Below are 11,424 nucleotides of genomic sequence, written 5' to 3'. Positions count from 1 at the left end.
AGATCTCACGTACGACAATTGCAACAATTCTATACTTTACCAATCTCCTTTGTTCTGAGTTATGAATACTCCACATCATCTCTCGACTCTCACAGTCAGATAGGTCTACATCACATTCCTTGTTCTGAGAATTTTGATTGGCAAGGTTAACCTGCAAACCTGAGTATGCTGCAAACTCATAATGAGTTCACGTGTTATATTACCCCTAATAACTCAGTTCATTAGATGGTGTGAAACTGCTGTCACCCATTCTTGCAGGTTCAGTTATAGGAGACTAGTGCCCCTTGCCAGAGAGGCAGTTGCATCTCTGATGAGCCTGCCAGACTGACCATTATCACCTATTCTCTTACAGAACTTGCCCTCAGAAAATGACTATATAGAAGGTGCAGACAACCTCCAAGCTGCGTGTACTGCAAAACAACCAGCAGATATATAACAAGCCCGCCCCTCCATGACATCCTGCTTTTAAAGAGACACTGTACACAAACAAGTACTTAAGGTAAAACTCAATTAACTTCATTACAAACCAAAGACCAATAATTGTTTGAAGCATGAAGATAATTTTAGGGTGTCTTTGATTTAGATGGCTAGGAGGTGCAATTTAACAGAACTGCTTTACCAATGCTGCAGCCGCTATGAACCAACCCATGCACAACATTGGAAATTGAGTAGCACTGTGTAGCAACCAAGGCAGCAAATTCACCAACAGCCTCTTGGTTCCATGGCCTGCTTCTAAAACAATGGGAGCAGACAGAAAATTACAGCTTCATTGCAGTGGCCTTTTCATTTGAAAAACTGATCACAAAGACTCACTGTGCTGAAAGCCTTAACGTGGGTCTACAGAAGCTTTCCTCTTTTGCTAAACGGCTGATATAGAAAACTAAAAACATAAAGTGAGGATTTGTGGGGGAGGCGAAGAGAAAGAGGAGTTGAAAGGCGACTGATTATTCCAGTAATCCCCCTTCCCCATTCGTATCAAGGAGAAACAAAAATACACATCCAAAATGGCAGAGTGAAGCAGTCAGAAAGGATTAGAAATCAGAGTCTTCCAGCCTGTCTCGTGGCTTGCCAATTTGTACAGTAGGTTGTTTAAAAAGTGAGAGACGTTCCTGGAGAAAGCAGATGGTAGCAGATCCCTCCTCCTTCCAATGGCACTGAGATCTGACCTGGTCTCTTGCTCCAGGGTGAAGAGCTTTGCTTTCCTCACCCCATTGCTCCCTTTAAGTACGAGGGGAACCAGTGCCCTTCAGACATCAGGGCTTTGGGAATTCAGCAAGCTCTCCACCTTTCATGGGCTAAAATGAACTCAAGTATTCCAGTGCAACCTCGTATACAAATTTATATTGTTCCTAAAAGAGAAGAAAAAGAGAGCCTGATGAGAAAAAAGAGTGATTACGAGCCTCATCCTCCTGTTCTACTTGAGCACGTGAGTTTAGGATTGTCTCCAATATGAGTCCTGTTCAGAGTATGCCCATTGAAATTAATGGACAATGTGTCTACTCTGAGCAGGGATGTAAGGAGATAGCTATTTCCACTGCTTTTTTCTAAAAAAAATGTTTAGGGTTACTCTCATTTTCCTACTCATATTGAAATGCTGCCCCTCAAAGAAGCCAAACTTCAATTCACAAAATGTTTAGGGGTATGTGTCCACCCAGAAAAAAGCACTGGTTATTTCCATCCAGTCGTGGGTTTATTGTGATAAGCACTGTATCCATTTCAGGGGTGCCAACTATAGGGGGCTCTAGGTGCCTGAACCACCTGCAAAATATTGCAGGCCTGCATGGAACTTCTGAGGTCTCGCAAGACCTCAGAAAGCATCTCTGAGGTCTCATGAGGTCATCAGGTATCACCAGAAATCAGGTTCTGAGGCTGGGAGTACGGTGACATGATTAATTTCAGTAAAGGTTAAACGTCAAAAACAATGCAATAAATAACATAATTATTTCCTTAATGTTTGCAAACTAGGGGGGGGGGGGACACACCAGTTCCAATGGGCTATGCATGTTGACGTGTAACTCTAAAAGTGCTTTAAATTATAGCACAAATATTTATGGCTTGCAACTTATTGGGAGGAGTTATGTGTGCACATGTAGGAAACATAAAGCTTTTAAAGCTCCATGCTAGCTGTCTGATGTCTATTGAAACCACTGGAGACAGTCACAACCAAGTGAAGCTGGGTGGCAGTGCGGGTGATAACATTTGTTTATTTTCAGGGGAAATTTTTTTATCTTTCAATATCCAGAATGAAATGTGGCCAAGATAATGCATACCCAGGACCATTCATTTCTTATACTTGTGTCTCTTTGTTACTTGAACCTTCACTTGTATTCCTCCAAAGGCCAACATAAGAGGCCTTTGAGATCCCTTCTCAGTGTTCCACAGACAGAAATGGTATGTTACGCTTTAACACTAGAGGGCCTTCTGTGTGGTGGCACCCCAGTTTGTTGGTGCCTAGTGCCTCAACAATGAAGGGTGAGGTGGAAGTGAATCAAATTAATTGGCAATCTCCCCAAAAGCACAAAGCATCCAAGCTGAAGTGTAGGGCCAAATTCAACTAAGTTCTTGTGCTAGCAGAAGCCAGCATGTTGAATCCCGCTAGCATAATGAGACCTACTCTGGTTCTCCCCAAATCTGCTCAGAAGGGTCAGGAGAACTCAGTGTACAGGGCCGGGAGGGTAGTGCATTTCATCTTGCAAACAAGAATGCTTGTGCTGGCTGATGGAACTGCTCTCCTTAGCCTGATGTTGAATTCCACCCACAGAATTAAATTTAAAACTGGCCTGTTGTGTCAGCATCTCACTAGAGATGCATTCCTACACCCTAACCCAGCCTACGGTACTTACCAGTGTCTCCACCATGTTGGATTTGTTGTTCCGTAAGGTTTTCACTATGTGAAAAACATCAATGATGTTCTGCTGCTGGATCATTTCACACACACTGCAGATTGCACAGAAGGTGCCACTGCGGCCACCCCCATTCCTAGGTGCATAAGGAAAGACATGGGAAAAGTAGGGGAATTTTTATTAGCTGAGGACTTTGAGGAGTGGCTTATTTCTCTCTCCCCTGCCCCACCCCACCATGCAATGTACCCTATTGCATTTGCAAAGCTGCGCATGGAAGTAGCAGACACCAACTATGGGATCCATAGGGATACACAAATATTCCAAAGGTTTGAGCAGGCTCTATTCTATGATATTATTTTAAAGATCAGGAGTGTTGGGTTTGAAGGATCTTGCCTCAGCAGCCCAATACTTAAGCAGATCAAGGCCATAAAACAAAAAACAAAAAAAATACTCCTGTCTAGCTTTTCATCAGCATGGATGCATACCAGATCTAGCTGCTCTTTAGATTTCCAACAATGCCCTGGAGCACTGCTTGCTTGGGGTTACTTTGTGAAATTTAAGCGGTGACTAGATCTTGCTGCTCTCCCCTGATAAGCCCCCCAGGATCTACCAATGGACAAAGGAGCCCTCCATAGGACGCTGATCAAGGCCTATTCAACTTGTCCCAGCCCTGACCTAGATGATGTTTTCTGGCCCTGCAATTCTATGCAATTCTGCTCAGAAGGCATTTGGATCAGCAGCACTATGACATACACATATACAAATGCAGGGTATGGTGTTCCATCAAAGCATCAAACCTGAAGGCTCATTTCATCAGCAGTGCTTCCCTGCTTTTCTGCTTTGTAACCAATATTTAGCACAGAAAACAAAGGCGAACTACTTACAGGCAATGGACCACAGTTCTCCCATCTCGCCCATCATACTGCTCCTGCCACTTCTCCAGCCTCCTGACCACCTTCAAGAGGGAGCGCTTGGAAGGAGGTATGTCTCTATATGCTGGCCAACCAATGTACTGCAAATGCTGGACAATACGGTACCCATCCTGGGGCTAAAAGAAAAGAAATACATCTTGGTTGGACTGTGTGAACGACTTGTATGAAACCTTTTATGTACTCTCGGAAGTCCATGTTCTGGTCTTCTGAGAGTCCTCCTCTATATCCCATTGTAAGAACGAGGCTTCCTACCTCCCACTGTAAAAGGAGACCAATGGAAGCAACCTCAGGCTGTTTTCACTTGCAGGGAATGTTCCCCACAAAAGTTTATTCATGTTGACACATCAACAAAGTAAACAATGAGAACAGGAAGGTATTCAGTTATGCTAGATGAACTGATGCAAGGTTTGCTCATTTTTACTTGCTCATTTCTCCTGCTTGAGGAAATGAGGCTGGGGGTGACATGTCAAGACAAGGCAAATCAGACCTCTTGTAATCACTGTCTGGAGACACATGGAATGAGATGGATCTATACTAGGTGTAGGGAACCTGTGGTTCTGCAGATATTGGTTTCCAGGGTCACATCCACACCATACATGTAAAATATTCTTGTTACTTTAACAGTCATGGTCTCCCCCCCCCCCCAAGGAATCCTTGGACCTGTAGTTTGCTAAGGGTGCTGGGAATTATAGCTCTGTGAGGGATAAAATACAGTTTGCAGGATTCTTTGAGGGAAACCATGACTGCTAAGGTGACATAAATGTGTTTTAAATGTATGGTGTGTATATCACTAAACTCCCATCATTCCTGGCAAACAGGGCTGGGGCTCATGGGAATTTGGAGTCCAGGAGTGCCTGAATTTCCACAGGTTCCTCATCCACAATTTAGAACAGAGGTTTTCAACCTTTTTTATTCCACAGCTCGCTTGACCAACTGCATTCTTTCTGTGGCACCCCTGTGGGGCTCAGAAACCCAATTATGTCTCCCCTTGCCTTCAGAGCTGGCAGCCTCTCACCCAGTGCTTTTTTTCTGGGGGGGACGGAGGGGAACACATACCCCTAAACATTTTGTGAATCTAAGTTTGGCCTCATTGAGGGGGCAGTATTTTAATATGAGTAGGAAAATGAGATTACCCCTAAACAAGAGGGGGAGCGGAGGGAAGTCAAGCAAAATTATGGTTAAAATTATTTTTGATGATGTTTTTGCTATTTTTGGAAAATTAATAAAATGTTATTTTAAAAAGGAGGGTGAGAAGGAGGCCAGTGTTGTCCATGGCACCCCTGACCATCATTCAAGGCACCCCGGGGTGCCATGGCACACTGGTTGAAAACCGCTGGTTTAGAGCATGGAAGAGATGGCTGGTAGCTAACAGGATCAATAATTTCCTCTCCTGAATGTCATGAGCAAACATTTGCAGAAAGCTAGTTCTTGGAATTAGTATCTGATTTATACAGTAGCTGACAAAAAAGGTATGTCTTTTTTTCTCCCCGAGGCCCACTATGACCACCTTTTTAACAGACAAGCAATCAATAGAGAGTTGGTACTTAATTGCGTGGGACAAATTACTCTGATGGATGGTGAACATCAATGTAATCTTTGCCATTGGCAGTACAAGATTTCATGAGACTTTTCAGAGAATCATAGTTTGTAAGCACTCTGTTTCCCTTTCATCTTCAGGCTCAAGGATAAGGATAGTTAAAGGGATCAGACATTTGCCAGGAATGGGTCACATCTAGAGACAAAAGAGTGTCAAGGGACATGCTACTAATATGTGGGGGAGTAAGCAAGTTCCTGCTATTGGGAGATGGCAAAAAAGTTTTACCTCAAATGACCCTTCTGTACTAATAAATGTCTGAGTGCTAAAAAGCAACATTAAATTCTTTGAAAATGTGGAAGCTCAATTTGACTCAGATCCTTTCCCTAACCATCCCTATGGCAGATCCTGGATCCATCCAGTGATGGCAATGGAAATTAATTGGGGGGGGGGAGAACAAAAGGGGCAAAGTATATTTCTAGGTGGATAAGTTGTGTCTTACATGGTAAGATCTCGTGGGGGGGGGGGACCAGGTTTGTTAATGACAGGAGTCCAGCAATTGGGAAGGGTTGCGGGCATGAACTCCTGCTTTGGGGAGGCACTTGCCTCCCACTAGCACTGCTCACCCTGCCTTCCTGCCCACTTCCTTGCTGTAGAATCTGCCAGTGTAGCTCCTCCAAGATCAAGGGCAATCAGAATTCAAGGAGGTGTAGTCTCCAGGGAAACAGAACTGGAGGCAGAAGGAGATATGCTGCAGCTATCATGTGAATAGTATTTTAAAGATAACTCAAGCTGTGGAAAGACAAGAGACCACAACTGCTAGGGAGCTAGAGAGGGAGCCCTCAACCATAAGAAGTAGAAGCTGATGTTCAGTGTGGGGAGTAGGGAGTGGAGTGGAAGAGAGAGCATACAAAGCCTTTCTGAGTGAGAAAGAAGCAACTTGGGGAAGGACCATAACTCAGGTCCCAGGTTCAACCCTTGACTTCTCCAGGGAGGGCTGGGAATACCCCCCACCTGAAACCTTGGAGTGCCACTGCTACTCAATTATCTGACTTGGTATAAGGCAGCTACATCTGTTCCTGTGTGTGAGAACTTTGCAGCCAGACCTCTGTATACTTAAAGCTTACTGATCTGATGGAGTTGTCCAGGAGACCAACTCCAGACTAAATGCCAGTGTTAAAAGCAGGGATTGTATCTTTTTACCCTTGCCATGTTGCAGATCCGGAATATCCTATTGATGATGTCCTCATCAATATCAGCAGAAATGAATTCCACTTGGATTGGCCCATAACAACAGGATGTCTTCTCTGGCCAGTACTGCATGCAGAGCTGCTCAGAGAGAAAAGGGAAGCACACAACAAACCAAAATTAGAACGGAGGAAAACGCAACATACCAGCTTTTACACTAAACCCATTACATCCAGTGAGAATATAGCCAGTTATAATAGTGAAACCTTTAACATGACTTGCCATCTACATATAACATAATGAATATAGAATGTGGGGGGGGGGCCTGTATTGAGCCTCCTGACCCCCAACATCAAATTGGCAATCATCAATGTCAGAATTGACCAAACCAATAATTTATTAGAGGATGTTGCATGCATGGGAATTTGAAAACCTATCAAGAGCAGATGTTTAATAACATTTCTCCTCTCCATGCTGTTCAGAACCCAGAACTTCGTAAAGCAAAGGCATCCAGCAAACTGATTCATGCCTTGTAGCTTACTCTTGTTGGATAAAGCCAGAAGTGATTTTGTTCAGATAAAGCTTTCAACAGTGTCTCACACATAAGGCAAAGACATTTTTTTCCTTCCATATTTTTGTGGGACTATTTGTCATCCATGAACATGGGTGAGGGGGCATATCAGTGCCTTTTTTTGCTTGGGAGTGATTCTAAGAACTTTTCAGAAGGAGTGCACTTAGCGTTAAACATGAAATGACCAAGGTATCTCTTTCCTTTCTTTCTGTCTATGCAAGAAATGGGTCTAAATGGTGCTTCAAGCAGCAGCTAGACTCTCCTCTGAAGCCTGAAGATGGAATTTGGGATTGAGACTGTATTCAGAGTGGTCCCTACATTCCTCAGAGTGGCCAAAGTTTCAATAGGGAGCATCAGCTGAATCTATATGAAAATTCACTAGAGCCCCTTGGAATCCTTCAGAATCCATTAGCCTCTGGGGGGTACATCACTTCACCAGGACCCTTCAAGATAGAGCAAACCAAATTGAGTGTATGCCTTGCTACATGTTGTAGGCCAATGACATGTTGTGATGAGACAGCCTCATGACTGCCATGGTAGAAATCAAAGGTGGAATCCAACATAGTACTAAGGCAAATGTTCCATCAGCACAAGGATTTCTGCTACCTCCCTCCCCCTGCACATCCTTTTAATCAGTTCTAGGGGTCCCCCCTCAACCCTCTGGATCAGATTTGGAGATGGTGCAGGGCCTGCATGAGAAGATGAAGGGGAATGTTTCATTGCGCAAGCAGAAATCCTTGTGCTGATGTGACACATTAGTAGTATACTGCCTGAAGTCTTGAGCCAACCCCAGATATGGCAGTCTCAACTTGTGAGAATCTCTCCGCTCACTGCAACAAAGATCAGCATAATTGTCCAAAGAAATCTGGGAGGAGCCCATGACTGCCAAGGCTTATCTCTCATCTTAAAATCACATGAGAAGCAACTACTTTGAAATAAATAAGTTTTCAGGAATCAGTTTGGATGCATATGTTTAGTTGTTGTTTTGTTCAGAGTAATTAGCCAAGAAAAGACTGGTGGAAGATGCCTGGTCTGTATGAACTCACAACTCCCCCCCCCCCCAAAAAGAAACTACCTACCTGTGCAGCATCCATTTCGTTCAGCATCACAATAGAGGAGCAGTTGTAATCAAACACCAGCCTCCAAAAATCTGCTACTGTGTTGGGTAAAGGATGCTGGGTAACTATAAAGGCAGCAGGTTGCTTGTGGCTCTGACAAAAGAGTTGGCGGGGAGGGAGAGAAAGAAAAAGAAGGGATTAATGTTAGTGGGGGAAATCAATCACCATTGATTTCAGAAGAATATTAAACCCAGGAGGCTGTGGGCAGGCAAACGAAGCCATGTAACCAGATTATACAAATCGCACCTCACACTCCTTGTTATCGCTGCACATTGAATGAATGAAGCCTTTGTAATGGGATCCCAATGAAGACATTTCATTAGAGAAGTGCCATAAGAACAAGGATTATCCCTTATGAATTATTTATGTGTCAAGACTCAGCAAAATAATGATGATGATTTGAGGAAATGACTGAAGGGGACAGCTGGAAGAAGGACTTCCCTTTTCCTAAAGACATTGAAAGCAGAGTGGCCGGAATATGAAGATCTAAGCAGGCTTGCAGAATGGGCATCTGCTACAGCTGCCCGCCCACCCACCACAACAGGAGTTGTTTACTTCTTTTCATTTAACAATTCAGTCCTGTGTTGTAACAAAGGCTACTCTTTCAATTCCACACAGTTCCAAAACCAGTTTGTGATGCAGTTTGCAAAGGCGGCTTTATGAAGAAAAGAAAAAGAATCAGGTCCAGTGCAAATTTCTCCTAATATATGCATTTGTGTGCAATAACATGCACATCTTTGTATTTTTCTCTTCAACAATGCATGTTTATACGCTCTGTTCACTAATATATGCAATTTTATGCACTTTGCCCTAGTAAAATGCAAATTTCATACATTACCTGGCTTAGAGAACTGCTTTGCAAAATTCAGAGAAGCATAAATTGCAAAGAATGGCTGTTTTTCAGTTTATGCATTGCTTTGGCAAGGGGAAATTCAGTAAGTTTGCCTATAATTGTGAACTGATTAAATTCCCCCTCCATCCTATTTGCACATTTGCTGAAGGTTTGACATTTTTTCTTCACAATTTTGAGTGATTAATTTTATTTCTTTTTTAACAACAACAACAACAACAACAACAAAAAACCCACCACTTTGTATTTGAAGATTATGGACATACCATAAGTACCTTTAATAGCTATGTAGAAGAAGGAGTTTGGGTGTGTGCAATTTGCCTCCTGCCTGAAACTCTATCCTTGACAAACTGCACCTGACAATATTCCTTCTTCTACAGAACTGTGAAGAGCTACCCATTATTTGTTCTGATTAGCCTACCCACCATGCCCAGAGTCTGCAATTGACAATGCACATGGATTTACAAAATTCCTGTGCTTCGTCTGTCCTTTAAAGTATAAGAAAATGCTGGCATGAAAAGAGATTACATATGTAAAGCATTATTGTATTTTTACTTTGGCTTACGGTTTAAGTGAGTAAACAATCCCTTCTAAACATCTGTGGAGTGCACGTGGATTAGCATAAGGGATCAGTCTAAAAAGCAGACATTTAACTCCTTGAAACAAGTGGCCAGTGTAATTGGGGGATACATAACCTTCTGTTCCTACTCAAAAATAGAGATCAGACCAACGTGGATCAGGACTAGTGCTGGTGTAATGCCAAACATTAAGAGATTGGGAATGGGCCACAAGACTGCCTGCTTTCTTGATCTTTGTTCCCTCCCCCCTTTGTTATCATTGCTTCCATTCTACAATTTCCCATTAGCCATGGTTTGATATTATGCCTGCACTATTAACCATAGTTCATCCCAACTATGAAATGCTTCTAACTCAGCATTTGAAACCAGTTTTGGTTCAAATGCAGGGTAGAAGCACATATGGGAAACAATTAACCACTGTTAATGTTGGCGCAGACATAGATCTGAACCACAGTTAAGGACACCAGGCCTTTATGTGTGTGTCTGTATTGCATCCCCTTCCCCTCAATTGCTGTCCAAAAATGGTGGCCTATTTCTGCCTGCCATACCTCTACCCCCTCACAGGTCACTGCTGATTATTAGTCAATAAACACTTTTTAAAAATTCCAATCTGTAATAAGGGCAGGGGGTGAAAGATCAGAAGGGGTTTGTAAGACATGAGGATGATCTCAGCTTCATAGTGGAATTGATCACTGTCCAATCTCTGTAAATGTGAAAAATACGGCGGTTTCATTGCTGGCAGCAGCACAACTCAGAGTTAGACACAGACGGGTTGTGCAGAAAACAGCTTCTGCTTAGTGAAGCAGTAAAGGCCTTTGCTCACTCGGCTGTTAGATAACGGATATGTACCCACTATCACAGTGCCTCTGAATCACTTTGACAAGACTACATACTGTGTCTGAATGTATCTTAAGCCTTTTTTTTTTTTGGTAAGAGATGCAAACATTTGATTGTACAGCAGAGGTTCTCACAACAACGATAGCCTGAACTGAGCACATAATAAACAATGGAAAAGGAATAAGCAGACAGGTTTGCGGGACCAGTATGCTTGCGGTTCATTTCCATTGGCACTCAGTTTAGGGAATAACAACAAAATCAATTGGAAGATAAAAACACATCCTAAAGGGAAAATATATGTGTCAGGGACACAGCGGGAGCGCAGGAATGGGAGGAGATGGAGAGCGAGGGGGAGCAATCCGAGGGCAGCGTAGGAGAAGAAGACAGTAGCCCGAGAGATTCCATGAGCCTCTCCAGCGAATCGGAAGATTCACAGAAGGGGGCGCCGGTGGCCAGGGCAAGGGGGGGCCACAAGGGGGACACCCCAGAAGCAAGGGGCCAGCGGGGACTCCCAGAGCAGCAGTTGGAAATCAGGACCAGCTTCCCCACCAGAGCGCAGTGGGGGGGAGGAGTCCCAGGTATCGGGACCAGCGTATTCACCACCAGCGAGAGGAGATGAGTCAGGATTGACCACGCCTCCATCGGAGAGCGGGGGAACGGTCAAGAGGAAGGTTGCCGGCTGGGCGCGCGCGCCAAGTTCAAATGTACAGGCGAGCGGCACAGCAGGTAGCCCGGATAGGGAACCAGGTCCTAAAGCCCGCCGGAAGGAGGGGGAAGAATCAGGGGGGTCAGCGTCAGAAGAGTCCAGAAAGGATGAAACCCCAGCGGGCAGGAGGGCCCAGAGGAGGAAGGAACTTAGGAAGAGGTGGAGCATGGCTAGAGTCTTAAACTGGTGTGGAAGGGGAGGAGACTCAGATGGAGCTTCGCCGGTCTAGGGGTTAAGACGTAGAGTTGCACGCTGCGGCTTTGAAAT

At 44.0% G+C, this 11,424-nt stretch overlaps 1 protein-coding gene across 17 annotated transcripts in view; it reads right to left on the bottom strand.

Annotated features, from left to right (window-relative positions):
• Nucleotides 1-491: 491 nt before the first annotated feature.
• The window catches only part of PTPRT (protein tyrosine phosphatase receptor type T), a 621,336-nt gene continuing 610,403 nt past the window's right edge, over nucleotides 492-11,424 (bottom strand). For all 17 annotated transcript variants that reach the window (XM_081867470.1, XM_081867484.1, XM_081867480.1 and 14 more), the window contains 5 exons: nucleotides 8,148-8,279; nucleotides 6,513-6,638; nucleotides 3,728-3,891; nucleotides 2,844-2,979; nucleotides 492-1,349 (listed from right to left, as the gene is read on the bottom strand). In XM_081867470.1, the coding sequence (XP_081723596.1) occupies nucleotides 1,296-1,349; nucleotides 2,844-2,979; nucleotides 3,728-3,891; nucleotides 6,513-6,638; nucleotides 8,148-8,279 (612 nt within the window). In that variant the 3' untranslated portion in view covers nucleotides 492-1,295. The remainder of the gene's footprint in view (nucleotides 1,350-2,843; nucleotides 2,980-3,727; nucleotides 3,892-6,512; nucleotides 6,639-8,147; nucleotides 8,280-11,424) is intronic.

This window comes from Podarcis erhardii (assembly GCF_964252035.2).
Source record: "Podarcis erhardii genome assembly, chromosome: 6".
Taxonomy (NCBI): domain Eukaryota; kingdom Metazoa; phylum Chordata; class Lepidosauria; order Squamata; family Lacertidae; genus Podarcis; species Podarcis erhardii.
The sequence above is the reverse complement of the archived record's forward strand: the minus strand, read 5'-3'. Positions and strand labels throughout refer to the sequence as shown.